The following is a 15998-nucleotide window of genomic DNA, read 5'->3' as shown; positions in this document are numbered from 1 at the left end:
TGTAAGCCACGGCCACGGCCACCGACAGCGCGATCGTCTGGAACATCTTGAACTGGCTCTTATCCTCGTCTCCATCGCGCGGGTACACAGGCTTCTCTGAGGACACCACAGTAAAACACCTTTACCCTGGTACAATCACTGCAGCACACTCAACAAACTCATACATTTAATATTATTAATCAGAACAAACAATTATTCCCCTAAATAATAAATGTAGTTTATTGGAGCGTTTTCATAAGGTCATCTGATCAGATCCACCAGTTTAAATCAGTTAACCCACTGAGATACTGATCTAAAAATTGTCTAAATAAATCCTAAAGATGATCATCTAATAGGATCTTAGTCACTGGTTCTGATGGCGAGTTTTAGGATAACAGTCATTAGCATTGAACTGCTTCTGACCTGAATTGAATCAACACTGAACAGAATTAATCTGAATAATAACACTATTGTCTTCTGTAGAGCTGCTTTAAAGCTCAAATTGAGCTTGTTTCATAATTGATGCATTATGCAACATTAACACTGTTATTTTGCAGTTTATTACTGTGAAGCTGCTTTGAAACATTCTGTACTGTATAAAGCGCTATGGATATAAATGTGAAATGAAGTTACTAACACTATATGATCTGTGCATCAATCAACCAAGTTTGTGTTCCTCACCCACGACGTAAAGCTGCGCTGTCGTGTCTCTGATGTTGCAAGTGTTTCCCGCGATACAGGTGTACATGCCCGTGTCATCAGTGGTGACATCACTAATGACCAGAGAGCCATTGGGCATCTTCTGAAACCTGAGGACAACAGACACACAAACAGCACATGTGAGGATCAAACAGTATCTGATAGACAGATGGGTGCAGTGAGACCGGTGCAGTGAGACGGGTGCAGAGAGACGGGTGCACTGAGATAGGTGCAGTGAGACGGGTGCAGTGAGGCGGGTGCAGTGAGACGGGTGCACTGAGACGGGTGCAGTGAAGCGGGTGCAGACAGACGGGTGCACTGAGATGGGTGCAGTGAAGCGGGTGCAGACAGACGGGTGCACTGAGATAGGTGCAGTGAGACGGGTGCAGTGAGGCGGGTGCAGTGAGACGGGTGCACTGAGACGGGTGCAGTGAGACAGGTGCAGTGAGACGGGTGCAGTGAGGCGGGTGCAGTGAGACGGGTGCAGTGAGACGGGTGCAGTGAGGCGGGTGCAGAGAGACGGGTGCACTGAGATAGGTGCAGTGAGACGGGTGCAGTGAGGCGGGTGCAGTGAGACGGGTGCACTGAGATAGGTGCAGTGAGACGGGTGCAGAGAGACGGGTGCAGTGAGATGGGTGCAGTGAGACGGGTGCAGAGAGACGGGTGCAGTGAGACGGGTGCAGTGAGGCGGGTGCAGTGAGACGGGTGCAGTGAGACGGGTGCAGAGAGACGGGTGCAGAGAGATAGGTGCAGTGAGGCAGGTGCAGTGATGCAGGTGCAGAGAGACGGGTGCACTGAGACGGGTGCAGTGAGATGGGTGCAGTGAGACGGGTGCACAGAGACGGGTGCAGTGAGATAGGTGCAGTGAGGCGGGTGCAGAGAGACGGGTGCAGTGAGACGGGTGCAGTGAGAGGGGTGCAGTGAGGCAGGTGCAGTGAGACGGGTGCAGTGAGACGGGTGCAGTGAGGCGGGTGCAGTGAAACGGGTGCACAGAGACGGGTGCAGTGAGATAGGTGCAGTGAGGCGGGTGCAGTGAGGCGGGTGCAGAGAGACGGGTGCAGTGAGGCGGGTGCAGTGAGACGGGTGCAGTGAGACGGGTGCAGAGAGACGGGTGCAGTGAGATGGGTGCAGTGAGACGGGTGCAGAGAGACGGGTGCAGAGAGATAGGTGCAGTGAGGCAGGTGCAGTGAGGCGGGTGCAGACAGACGGGTGCACTGAGATAGGTGCAGTGAGACGGGTGCAGTGAGGCGGGTGCAGTGAGACGGGTGCAGTGAGACGGGTGCACTGAGACGGGTGCAGTGAGACGGGTGCACTGAGACGGGTGCAGTGAGACGGGTGCACAGAGACGGGTGCACAGAGACGGGTACAGTGAGATAGGTGCAGTGAGGCGGGTGCAGAGAGACGGGTGCAGTGAGGCAGGTGCAGTGAGACGGGTGCAGTGAGACAGGTGCAGTGAGGCGGGTGCAGTGAGGCGGGTGCAGAGAGACGGGTGCAGTGAGACAGGTGCAGTGAGGCAGGTGCAGTGAGACGGGTGCAGTGAGACAGGTGCAGTGAGGCGGGTGCAGTGAGACGGGTGCAGTGAGACAGGTGCAGTGAGACAGGTGCAGTGAGGCGGGTGCAGTGAGACGGGTGCAGTGAGACAGGTGCAGTGAGATAGGTGCAGTGAGGCGGGTGCAGTGAGGCGGGTGCAGTGAGACGGGTGCAGTGAGACAGGTGCAGTGAGACGGGTGCAGTGAGACGGGTGCAGTGAGGCGGGTGCAGTGAGACGAGTGCAGTGAGACGGGTGCACAGAGACAGGTGCAGTGAGGCGGGTGCAGTGAGGCGGGTGCAGAGAGACGGGTGCAGTGAGACGAGTGCAGTGAGACGGGTGCACAGAGACAGGTGCAGTGAGGCGGGTGCAGTGAGGCGGGTGCAGAGAGACGGGTGCAGTGAGACGGGTGCAGTGAGACAGGTGCAGTGAGGCGGGTGCAGTGAGACGGGTGCAGTGAGACCTGCTGGAGCTGCTGCTGCTGAGCAGTCTGTCTCTGATGCTCCACTGGATGTAGGGCTGAGGGTCTCCTGACGCCTGACAGTGAAGCACGGCTGTGTGACCCTGATACACCGTCGTCTGCTCCGGCTCCAGCTTAAACTCCACGAGAACTGACAACACACACACATACACACACACAGGTGAACAAGAACGAGTCATCATCCACAGCGTTCAACCAGAACACAAGCACACACACACAGGTGAACAAGAACGAGTCATCAACCACAGCGTTCAGTCAGAACACACACACACACACACACCTCCTACAGTGAGATGAACGTGTGCTCGTATCTCTCCCTGAGCGCTGCTGGATGCCACACATGTGTAGTTTCCTCCGTCGGATCGGCTCACGGAACTGAAGTGAAGAACTCCTTTCATCTGAGTCGCGTGAGGCGGGAGATCAGCGCCGTCTGTTGGCACACACACACACACACACACACACACACACACACACACACACACACACAAGACACACGAGAGAAACACGCATGTTCACACTGACACCAGGAAGTCATTCAGTTTAAGTCAGCGCTGGTGATGTGACTATGCAAATGAGCAGTGACACGATACAGCGACAACCAATGGGAAAGCAGACATCAGAGCTCATGTGATCTAATCTTGATATATTCGTGACCAGCAGTCATTTTAGTTGCTCTGTGGATTTTAAATGAATTTAAATGATTTAAATGAAATGATTGTCAGAGTTATGGTTGGTCTCTGACCTGCTCTGCTCCAGTGTATTGTGGGTGTCTCTCGCCCGGTCGCCACACAACTGATGCTGCTCTCTCTCTCCAGCTGCACACACTGCGACGGCTGCGGGACGGGCGTGAACTTTAACTTCTCTGAGAGACACATCACACACACATGAGTAAAGCTGGCACTCAAACACGCCGTGATGTAACGGCACGCAAACCACAACAAAACAAACACCTGATGTCATTTACAACACCAGAACAAATCACGAACACACACGTCAGGTTCTATTATACTGGAGACTTTCTGTGGATTGTCGTGATTTAAAGGGGTCTTGAACTGAACATTTTCATTTTCATTGATCTTTTGACAGTTAAGAGGTCGTTAGAATATAATAAAAAAAAAAAAAAAAGCTTTTATTGAGATCAAGGCCAGAAAACATCAGGATCTGAAAAGTGTGGAATAATGACGCAGTAGTGCAGCGAAAGACCGCCTTTGCAGAAGATGGATCCTCCCTCCGACACACACTCACCCAGTATGTGAACGCGTGCGTGTGCGCTGATGGATCCTCCCTCCGACACACACGTGCAGCTGAACATCTGACCATCGTTCACCTCAGCGCTGTTGATCCTCAGAGTCCCGTTAGAGAAGAGCTTATAACGAGAGCCCTGGAGAGAGAGAGTGTGTGTGTGTGAGAAACCTGACGTGAGGTCACCTGATCAGACCATGATGAGTGTGTTCACCTCCTCACTGATCGGGATGCTTTTGCGGTACCATGTGACCCGTGGTTCAGGTGTGCCCTGAGCTTGACAGTGCAGGAGACCCGGCTGACCCTCCTCGATGTGTGTGTCCTGCGGCCTCACAATCCACTCTGGAGAGGCTGTAAAACACACACACACACACACACTGTAACGGTCACTTAGAGCATTTATGGTAGTTCGAGGAACAATGAGAACAGCGCATGTGTGTAGAGAGTGTGTCAGTAATAGAAGTGACAGCCAGGTGAGGAGAAGAGATAACTGCTCAACCGGCTTTTGTACACTTTCTTTTATTTCCCTTTATATTTGTGACCAGAGTTGAATGTTTATTTGTATGCTTTTTCTCACTCAATCCGGATGTATGCGGATGAGTGTGACGTTTAAGTAATTTTATTAAAACCCGAGGAAAATACATCGTCTCTCGTGCATCTTTTCCTCCGACACCACATACTGTTTTTCTCTCTGGGCAACAACATCTCAACTTTGAGATCAGTGTGTGTTGGGTCAGATGAGTGTGTGTTGGGTCAGATGAGTGTGTGTTGGGTCAGATGAGTGTGTGTTGGGTCAGATGAGTGTGTGTTCGGTCAGATGAGTGTGTGTTGGGTTAGATGAGTGTGTGTTTGGTCAGATGAGTGTGTGTTCAGTCAGATCAGTGTGTGTTGAGTGTGTGTTTGGTCAGATGAGTGTGTGTTCAGTCAGATGAGTGTGAGTTGGGTCAGATGAGTGTGTGTGAGTGGGTGTTTGGTCAGATGAGTGTGTGTTGGGTCAGATGAGTGTGTGTTTGGTCAGATGAGTGTGTGTTGGGTCAGATGAGTGTGTGTTTGGTCAGATGAGTGTGTGTTGGGTCAGATGAGTGTGTGTTGGGTCAGATGAGTGTGTGTTGGGTCAGATGAGTGTGTAACTCACTGGCGACAGTGACCTCGAGCTCCTGCTGCTTGGTTCCGGCCCGGTTGCGAGCGACGCAGGTGTAGAGGCCCGAGTCTGAGGTGTGTGTGGAGCTGAAGATCAGGTCTCTGTCGCGCTGGTGGACTCGACCCTCAGATGCCACACGAGCACCAGCGCGCTCCCACCACACCTGAGGCTCCGGCTGACCCCGAGGAGGATCACAGCTCACACTCGCCCTGATGGAGGACGAGAACACCCGAGACATGCGCTCGCCCATCTCGCTGATCTCTACACACACACACACACACACACACAGCAGATAAACACCTGTTCTGTCAGGACCACTATCGTCAAATACAAATGACAATTAGCATACAGTTTGGATTGGCGGTCTGGTTCAGTTCTGGGCAAGAACAGCCTAGCATGGATAAGAGCAGCAATAATCCCCCTTAGGGTAAACAGAACACAACCAACATGAATGTGTTGCAGATATCATTCATTCAAGATTTTAAAGTACAACATAATGCGAGAATTTAGTCTGATTCAGGGGGACTCAGAATGCCATCCTGACTGACGAGAGGTGGAGCTGGGGAGGGAGGAGGAGCTGGGGAGGGAGGAGGAGCTGGGGAGAGAGGTGGAGCTGGGGAGGGAGGTGGAGCTGGGAGGGAGGAGGAGCTGGGAGGGAGGAGGAGCTGGGAGAGAGGAGGAGCTGGGGAGGGAGGAGGAGCTGAGGAGGGAGGAGGAGCTGGGGAGGGAGGAGGAGCTGGGGAGGAAGGTGGAGCTGGGGAGGGAGGTGGAGCTGGGGAGGGGCTGGGAGGGAGGTGGAGCTGGGGAGGGAGGAGGAGCTGGGGAGGGAGGAGGAGCTGGGGAGAGAGGTGGAGCTGGGGGGGAGGTGGAGCTGGGGAGGGAGGAGGAGCTGGGGAGGGAGGAGGAGCTGGGGAGAGAGGTGGAGCTGGGGGGGAGGTGGAGCTGGGGAGGGGCTGGGAGGGAGGTGGAGCTGGGGAGGGAGGAGGAGCTGGGGAGGGAGGAGGAGCTGGGGAGGGAGGAGGAGCTGGGAGGGAGGAGGAGCTGGGGAGGGAGGAGGAGCTGGGAGGGAGGAGGAGCTGGGGAGGGAGGTGGAGCTGGGGAGACAGGAGGAGCTGAGGAGGGAGGAGGAGCTGGGGAGGGAGGAGGAGCTGGGGAGGGAGGAGGAGCTGGGGAGACAGGAGGAGCTGTGGAGAGAGGTGGAGCTGGGGAGAGAGGTGGAGCTGGGGGGGGAGGTGGAGCTGGGGAGGGAGGAGGAGCTGGGGAGGGAGGTGGAGCTGAGGAGGGAGGAGGAGCTGGGAGAGAGGTGGAGCTGGGGAGGGAGGTGGAGCTGGGGAGGGAGGAGGAGCTGGGGAGGGAGGTGGAGCTGGGGAGGGAGGTGGAGCTGGGAGGGAGGTGGAGCTGGGAGGGAGGAGGAGCTGGGGAGGGAGGTGGAGCTGGGGAGGGAGGAGGAGCTGGGGAGGGAGATGGAGCTGGGGAGGGAGATGGAGCTGGGGAGGGAGGAGGAGCTGGGGAGGGAGGAGGAGCTGGGGAGGGAGGTGGAGCTGGGGAGGGAGGTGGAGCTGGGGAGGGAGGAGGAGCTGGGTAGGGAGATGGAGCTGGGGAGGGAGGAGGAGCTGGGGAGGGAGGAGGAGCTGGGGAGGGAGGTGGAGCTGGGGAGGGAGGTGGAGCTGGGGAGGGAGGAGGAGCTGGGTAGGGAGGTGGAGCTGGGGAGGGAGGAGGAGCTGGGGAGGGAGGTGGAGCTGGGAGGGAGGTGGAGCTGGGAGGGAGGAGGAGCTGGGAGGGAGGTGGAGCTGGGAGGGAGGAGGAGCTGGGGAGGGAGGTGGAGCTGGGGAGGGAGGAGGAGCTGGGGAGGGAGGTGGAGCTGGGGAGGGAGGAGGAGCTGGGGAGGGAGATGGAGCTGGGGAGGGAGGAGGAGCTGGGGAGGGAGGAGGAGCTGGGGAGGGAGGAGGAGCTGGGGAGGGAGGAGGAGCTGGGGAGGGAGGTGGAGCTGGGGAGAGAGGTGGAGCTGGGGGGGGAGGTGGAGCTGGGGAGGGAGGAGGAGCTGGGGAGGGAGGTGGAGCTGAGGAGGGAGGAGGAGCTGGGAGAGAGGTGGAGCTGGGGAGGGAGGTGGAGCTGGGGAGGGAGGAGGAGCTGGGGAGGGAGGTGGAGCTGGGGAGGGAGGTGGAGCTGGGAGGGAGGTGGAGCTGGGAGGGAGGAGGAGCTGGGGAGGGAGGTGGAGCTGGGGAGGGAGGAGGAGCTGGGGAGGGAGATGGAGCTGGGGAGGGAGGAGGAGCTGGGGAGGGAGGAGGAGCTGGGGAGGGAGGTGGAGCTGGGGAGGGAGGTGGAGCTGGGGAGGGAGGAGGAGCTGGGTAGGGAGGTGGAGCTGGGGAGGGAGGAGGAGCTGGGGAGGGAGGTGGAGCTGGGAGGGAGGTGGAGCTGGGAGGGAGGAGGAGCTGGGGAGGGAGGAGGAGCTGGGGAGGGAGGAGGAGCTGGGGAGACAGGAGGAGCTGTGGAGAGAGGTGGAGCTGGGGAGAGAGGTGGAGCTGGGGGGGGAGGTGGAGCTGGGGAGGGAGGAGGAGCTGGGGAGGGAGGTGGAGCTGAGGAGGGAGGAGGAGCTGGGAGAGAGGTGGAGCTGGGGAGGGAGGTGGAGCTGGGGAGGGAGGAGGAGCTGGGGAGGGAGGTGGAGCTGGGGAGGGAGGTGGAGCTGGGAGGGAGGTGGAGCTGGGAGGGAGGAGGAGCTGGGGAGGGAGGTGGAGCTGGGGAGGGAGGAGGAGCTGGGGAGGGAGATGGAGCTGGGGAGGGAGGAGGAGCTGGGGAGGGAGGAGGAGCTGGGGAGGGAGGAGGAGCTGGGGAGGGAGGTGGAGCTGGGGAGGGAGGTGGAGCTGGGGAGGGAGGAGGAGCTGGGTAGGGAGGTGGAGCTGGGGAGGGAGGAGGAGCTGGGGAGGGAGGTGGAGCTGGGAGGGAGGTGGAGCTGGGAGGGAGGAGGAGCTGGGAGGGAGGTGGAGCTGGGAGGGAGGAGGAGCTGGGGAGGGAGGTGGAGCTGGGGAGGGAGGAGGAGCTGGGGAGGGAGGTGGAGCTGGGGAGGGAGGAGGAGCTGGGGAGGGAGATGGAGCTGGGGAGGGAGGAGGAGCTGGGGAGGGAGGAGGAGCTGGGGAGGGAGGAGGAGCTGGGGAGGGAGGTGGAGCTGGGGAGGGAGGAGGAGCTGGGTAGGGAGGGTAATCCGCTCCTTAAAAAAACGCGACAGCTGCTGATAATACTGAAGGAGCTTATATATGAGTACAGTGATGGGCGTCGTATTCCTACAGGTCGAGGATCAGCTGAGAGTCACTGATGGCTTGACTAACGAGACCTGCCAGAACTGACGCTACGCTTAATATCTGAGAACAGCAGCATTCAGTGACACCGTACACAGGAAACACTGAGCTGAGCTGTCAGAACTCATCAACTACTCCCACAATTGTGTGTGTGAGAGTGTAAGTGTGTGTGTGTGTGTGTGAGTGAGTGTGTGTGAGTGTTTCGTCTCACCTGCGATCCTGAGCGCTGCCTCCACATGCACGTGTTTGTTCTCTCCATACTGAGCCACACACTTATACACACCTGTGCTGCGCTGCTTCACCTGAGTGATGTGCAGTGTGCCATTAGCATACACCACAGCCCTGCACACACACACACACACACACACACACACACACACACACACACACACACACACACACACACAGGTGAGTTACAGGTGAGTTGTTCTTAGGAGTAAAATAACTGTAACTGTACAGAATTCAGCAACATGACAAATTGTTTATTCTATTAATAACTAGAATATGAACAATTCTGCCAAAAGTGAGTCATTAGTGTAACTGTAGTGTTTACTGTTGCTAGGCAACGTCACAACACACACACACAGAATGTGGGTCATGGGTGTGTTTTTATGGCATCAGACGCGGCTCTTCCAGGCAGAAACTGTTTGATCAAACACAATCAAACATTCAGACTCAGTCAAAACAGACTGGAGAGAGAGAGAGAAACACGGGTAATCCCAGAATCCTCTGTGTGTGTGTGTGTGTGGGGGGGGGGGGGGGGGGGGGGGCACGTTCACAGCTGAAGATGTTTCTATTAACACTTTTCAAGCTGACTAACTAGGAGATCAGTATGGCAAGCCATTTTAACATTTAACAGCTAGACTGGATATGTGTTGCAGATATCTGTAATTCAGTTTTGCCTAGTCAAAAAGAACATTTCAGATATCCGCAAAGACATTCTTCCTAGGACAAATGACGTCACTTTTGCCATTCATTTGTATGGGGTTTATCATTACAGATATCTACAATTCAGTTGCAGATGAGATATCCACTATGTGAATTACGGATATCTGCAACTGAATTGTAGATATCTGTAATTCTAGTTTGAGATATCTTCAATTTGATTCTGACTAGTCATAACTCCAGTTCAAGATATCTTTAATTCGCCTCAATTCAAGATATCTACATGTTCCTTTTCAGATATCTTTAATTAAGTTTTGACTAGGCGAAATTATGTTGTAGATATCTGTAACTGGAGTTAGGGGTAGTTATAATTTAATTGTAGATATCTATTATCAAGTTATAGATATCTTGAAATTAATTTTGATTAGAGACATCTGAAATTTGAGATATCTGTAACTTTCATTCTGCCTAGTCAAAATGTAATTACAGATATCTTGAATGAGAGTTTTGACTAGGCCAAATGAGGTTGCAGATATCTGTATGAAATTAGGCCCGCATCACACTTTAGGCGGGAGCAGAGCGTGTTGTTCAAATCATCAAATCACATAGCACCTGTTAACTGTTAACTTGTAATTAGCACTGATTAGCACCATGTCGGAGCAACCAGAGTTTTTAATCGTCTTTTTAATGCTGTTAGATACTGTTTCAAAAAAAAAAAAAAAAAAAAAAAAAAGAACTAATCTGAACTAAGAACTTTTTTTCTCATCTAAGGAAGTTAATGTTATTGTACTTTCATGGCAAGAGTAGCATGCATGTCAGCATCTTTATTAAAGTGAATTAGTGTGAATCTCTTTCACGTATAAATCTTACGTCAACAATAACCTACGTAATTTTCAGTATGATCATAAACATAGCATTAGTGTTGTCACGATACCAAAATTATTGTTTCGATACCGATACCAAGTCAAGTATTGCGATTTCGATACTTTTTCGATACTTTTCCTGAAAAGGGAGAAACACTCTCAAATATCATTGCTGTGCTTTATTTTAAAACCGGGACAACAACATACTAATCATATAACACACTAATAAATGAACATATGAGCAGCAGATATATTAAACATTTGAACAAAATATGAAATATAAAAATATAAAAATGTATTAGAGCAATGACATTCAAGGTAAAAAAAATTATAAATTTAGCAGCATTATCTCATTTATCATAAGAAACATAAGAGCTTTATCTTGATTCTGAACTTTGAATAAAAATATGAACAGCGATTATATTAAACAATGTTTAATATTGGTAACATATGATAAGCCTCATTGGTGATATATTTGACATGTGGGGAGAGAGTTGTGGAAGGCCTATACTTCATGTTAAACATAAATATATAGCAGCAAAGACAACATCGGCAGTGTTGATGGCAAAATAGGCTACAGAATAATTAGTTCTGTATTGAGAGGTGCAATATTTGAAAATCGATAATATTTTTTTTAATTACATTTATTGTATTTATGTCAAAACTTTCAAACATCAAAATGTCATTTATTAATATGTATTCGTGTCAAAATGACATAGAAACATCTTTTCCTATTCTATTTTGCCTGGAAACGCTTCCAACAGGCTTGCGTGTCGCGTGAAAAATAGGCGTCGGTTCTATTTCTAGCATGCACACGTTTTCCGCGCGTCTCGAGCTGCGCCCAGACGCGTGTGTCACGCAGGCAGTTAACATGAGAGCTGAAATAAAAACGGACACGACACGCAGCCAGTGTGTCTCCGGCCTTACCCCTCATTTACACTGAATACATCTGCGGCGCATTACGGCTGAGACAAGGTTTTATTCCGTCCTTCATGCGGTGCCAACTCACACCGGGAGCATATCAGAAGCGGAGCGACTGGATGCGTGAAACCACGCGATTTGCCTGTCCGACGTGTTTTTCTGATTTGGGGGGTTCTAGTACCATGGGGAAGTTGGCCAATATACGTGCAATACGTTTGGGAGTCTGCACAGGGTGTTTATTTTGAAATTGACAGTTTTTTTTTTTTCTTTTATTTCTGGTGCGACTTGGACAAATAGGAAAAATAGACTAGGCGCCTATATTTAGCGAAGCGGCGCGGATAGCCGCTTCTGGGAAGCTTCTGAAACGCGCCGCGTCGCGGCCGGTGTAAACACAAGCATTGACTAGCATTGATCAGCTCCGGTAGCCGTGTCGCAGCCGTAATGCGCCGCAGCCGTGTTCAGTGTAAATGAGGGGTTACAAATCTGGAACGCGGTCATTCTTAGAAGTATCGATACTAATAAATTAAGGAATCGTGACGTTTTTAATTTCCGATTTACTTTTGAAGTATCGGTGCACCGTGTAACAGAGCAAGGTAGGCAACGTACTTCCATATGTCACTCCTCGCGTCATCTTTTTCTACGAGTCGTGGACCACTTGTGCTCGCACATGCAGCCATCTCGCTGTAGTGTTTTGTCACATGACACTGACAGCGGCAGGTTCTTTGCTGCGTGCGTCAGGAAAAAAACACAGACGTCCATAGGGAGGCGTTTTTTTTGTTTTTTTTTAAGTATCGATACTGAAAAATGTAGGTATCGTGACGTTTTAAATTTCCGAGTATCGCGATACTTTTGAAGTATCGGTACACCGTGCAACACTACATAGCATTGCAACATTTTCTATTTTTTTTTTGTATATGAAATATTGTATATCATTTTTTTTTATTTGTATGTAAAAAACATTTTCTTAAAACGCCATGACTGCTTCTTTCTTCTTCCATTCATAGAAATAAGGAAATGAACCCACTTCTTCTTTGATTATGGCGGGGAGGGGAAATTACTTATTTATGGATATCTAAAATAGAGCAATGTCATGCACAATAATTTGCACAAGTCATAATGATGTTTGAGATATCTTTAACTTTCATTCTGCCTAGTCAAAACTGAATTACAGATATCTTGAATGACAATTCCAACTATCCAAAATGTAATTACGACTAGTCAGAAAGACATTGTTGATATCTACAATGTTAATTCCGGATAGTCAAACTTAGCTTTTAAATGTTAAAAGGGCTTGCCATAGATCAGAATCAAACCGTGACTGGGAGAAACAGGCAGATCAAATAAGATGAAGATTAGATGATTCTGGTGAGATCTGCAGTGTGTGTGTGTTGATGTGTTGAGATTAGCACAGGATGTTATTAGTGCATTAAACATCATCAAAGCGGAACATCACTGCTGAACGTGCCCAAACATTCACTGGACTACCCATAATGCACCAGTCAAACACTGAATGGCATGCTGGATCATTTATCAGTGGGTGGTCAGACATTCTGACACGCTTTAAGGCAGGATATACGCAGGATACACAAGTTCTTCGCTAAGTAAAAACAAGTTGGAAGTCTTTATCAGCGATATACTGTTAGCGAACATCCCAGCGCCGCCCTCATGTTTTTACTCGCGTCTCTGACCTCGACTGAGCAGGAGAAATGAAGCGGAGGAGATCCACACCTCAGAGAAGGCGGAGCCTCAGAGAAGGCGGAGCCTCAGAGCCACGCCCACCTCCTCAAACACACTCTAAATCAACTTTGTTTCATTTATGGATATCGGGCCGTTACACTCATCGCTCGCACAGTTCAAGCACACATGCTCTCAGCCTCAGTCAGTATCTGAACGTGACATATCATGCACCTTTTCATATGCGTAGCAATATTCAATTTGAAATGTAATATGCAAAATGACAATGCATTTCTGTATTTAAATTTACATTTTCAATTACATTTGTGAAACGTTTGGTGCAAAAGGAAAAATCAATTATATAATTTACATTTGCCTAGTTTTAATATGTTAATTGAATACTTTATAACTTGCACAATGAAAATGAAAATGTATTAGAGAAATGATTAGATATGTTTAACATGTTCAAGCAAAAACTGTAGCAAAATGATCATTTAAATATAATTTTTCTTAATTGCACTTGCGATTGCATTTTCATTAAATGTCCCGCAATAAAGGTTAAATGTCCCGCAATAAAGGTCGCAATAAATTACATGTTTGCTACAGACATGGTCACTAGTGTTCAGTGCTCGTCTGTGCTCAACCACAGACCAGTTTCAGGCTCTGCTGGATCTTCTGCCATTGCGTTAGAACTGGTCTCTGTTGTCGCGTGCGAAACCAAATGTCGTGCCGTGTGTGTAAAACGTACAGATTAAGGGCCGGTAATATTATAATAAGATCCTCTTCATACGTCAGAAGGAGAGCGAAATCTGATCGGATTATTTTTTGTCATGCTAGCAGAGAAAGACTCAACAACACAAAGCTACTGGGTTTCACTTCTCATGTTTTCTGTGTTGGTAGAAGCACATGATTACAGCTCTTACACACGGAGAAAGTCAGATGTTCATGATATGTCTCCTTTAAAGGACTCACTGGTCTGATGTAAAAACTGAGCACTGGAGACCTGGAGCTCGTTTGGTGTCGTTACCCGATGAAGAGTGATGAAGTGTCTCACCGTGATGTGTTGACGACGGGTTCTGTGTCGTGGAACCACTGGAGAACCGGCGGAGGCTTGGCTCTGAACCGACAGTGAAACACAGCGTCCTCGTTACGCAGAACCACCTGATCCACTGGAGCCACCAGCACACGGGGGAGAGTCTTATCTGCACACACACACACAGAGAGAGAGAGAGAGAGAGAAGAGTTGGGCTCTGATCTTATTAATATACACACACACACACACTAGGGGCCCTATTTTAACGATCTGAAACGCAAGTGTCAAAGCGCAAAGCGCAAGTAACTTTGTGGGCGGGTCTCGGCGCTGTTGCTATTTTCCCGGCGGGATAAATGACTCTTGCGCCAGGCGCAAATCTAAAATGGGTTGGTCTGAAGTAGCTTCATTATTCATAGGTGTGGTTTGGGCGTAACGTGAAATAAACCAATCAGAGCGACATCTCACATTCCCTTTAAGAGCAGATGCGCTTTTTCCATGGCGGATTGCTATTGTAACGGCGGATTTGCCAGGCGCGCGCCAGCAGCGGTTCACAGCCAAGGAGAGCAACGCTCTCGTCACGGCCGTAAAAGAGAGAAGTTACATTGAAATGGAGAAACCCACCCAAATTAACTTCGGTTAATTTGGGTAAATGTGTAAGCTAGATGTATGCTTTTATAATAAATTGTTTATCTATCTATCTATCTATCTATCTATCTATCTATCTATCTATCTATCTATCTATCTATCTATCTATCTATCGTAATAATGTATGATTTGCAAAAATGAAAACTGCTGCTTCTGTGTAGATGAGAGAATCAAAGTGCGCGTTGTGCACACGCTACATTGATTATGGCTGAGCATGCGCCCTTAAAATAGCCTATGAATAACATGCGCAACGCGCCACTGACTTTAAACTATTTTTTCCTGGTTAGTGGCGCAATTGTTTTCTAAACCTGCAAAATAGCAAGAAGGAACGTTTGCGCCGGAACACGCCTCCTCTTTGCGCTGAACCGCCCCCGGGAGCGCAAGTGTATTTCTTAGTTAACCGACGTGCTTCTGTGGAGGGAAAAGTCCGCTTTGCGCGGGTGCAAAATAGGAATGATACATGCGTCGGTGTACAAAGTCACTTGCGCTGGGTGCAAGATAGGGCCCTAGGGGTGTAACGATACCCTCATGTCATGATTCGATACATATCACGATACTGAACTCACGATACGATATTAGAGATATGTAAATATTTCTCAAATATATACATGCATGTGTGTTTATTTATATATACAAAATAATTATACACACTACACACACATATATTATGTAAACACAAACTTTTATTTTGGATGCGATTAATCGTGATTAATAAATAATAAAGTGCACAACATGTGGAGCCGGTCGCTGAGACCTGTGTGTGAATGATTGGATATTACATGCATATGCATTTTAAAATCATACTGATCTACTTTTTAATATGAATCAACATTTTTTAGATTTGCAATACAATTCGAATGAACGCAGAATAAAATGAAAAGATGCAACAGTCACGTTCAGAGATCATCAGGTGACGGACACGCTCGTGTAAGCGTTTACTCTCCTCTATTCTCCTGCTAAATCTCCTCTTCCTCTCGCTCTCCTTTCATTTGTAATTTTCATGCTCTGGCTGATCTCTCTATTCATCAGCGGGGCTTTTCTTCTGTCTGCAGGTGTGTGTGTGTGTGTGTGTGTGTGTGTGTGAGCAGCACAGGTGGCTGATGGGAGGGCTGGCCGGGGTGTTGGGTTACGTTTTATACATTTCTGCTTTGCTTTGCACACGAGGTGACAAACATAACAGAGCGCATGAAAACATCTGCAGTCGCACGCGATAAACCAGACAACATCTTCATCTGAACTAAACCTGCTCGCGCGGACACTCTAATGCTGGGCTTTTACACCTGGGATACAAAGAAAAAAATGTAAACAATAAAAATGTAATACTAATACTATTTCACGCTTATTTATACTATTCATTTTCATAGTATAAATGTGGTCTTTATGCCTTTTAAATGTCAGGATGGGGGTCTGAGAGATCGGACACCCCTGATCTCATATAATCTACTAAACACATCCAATCTAAAGCTGCCAAATAAAGAACCAGTTCAACACTTATGCATCAATTAAGAAAAGTTACACATAGATCCATAGTGGACAAAAATGTCTGTGTCCAAAAACTGTCAGAGTCCAGACTTTAGTTTGGTCTCATTTTGAAGATTTTTGTTAAAGTTTAAA

At 49.4% G+C, this 15998-nt stretch overlaps 1 protein-coding gene across 1 annotated transcript in view; it reads right to left on the bottom strand.

Annotated features, from left to right (window-relative positions):
- Positions 1–15998, bottom strand: part of ptk7b (protein tyrosine kinase 7b) — a 100328-nt gene that overhangs the window by 7899 nt on the left and 76431 nt on the right. The window contains exons 5-14 of the mRNA XM_082153299.1: positions 13761–13908; positions 8575–8705; positions 5065–5331; positions 4144–4280; positions 3933–4068; positions 3430–3549; positions 2968–3117; positions 2670–2817; positions 661–788; positions 1–96 (exon numbers count right to left, since the gene is read on the bottom strand). The exon at positions 1–96 is cut by the window's left edge and continues 96 nt beyond it. Of these exons, the coding sequence (XP_082009425.1) occupies positions 1–96; positions 661–788; positions 2670–2817; positions 2968–3117; positions 3430–3549; positions 3933–4068; positions 4144–4280; positions 5065–5331; positions 8575–8705; positions 13761–13908 (1461 nt within the window). The remainder of the gene's footprint in view (positions 97–660; positions 789–2669; positions 2818–2967; positions 3118–3429; positions 3550–3932; positions 4069–4143; positions 4281–5064; positions 5332–8574; positions 8706–13760; positions 13909–15998) is intronic.

This window comes from Leuciscus leuciscus, assembly GCF_965113295.1.
Source record: "Leuciscus leuciscus genome assembly, chromosome: 22".
Classification (NCBI taxonomy): domain Eukaryota; kingdom Metazoa; phylum Chordata; class Actinopteri; order Cypriniformes; family Leuciscidae; genus Leuciscus; species Leuciscus leuciscus.
Note: the sequence above shows the minus strand (reverse complement) of the source record. Positions and strands in the feature narration are given on the sequence as shown.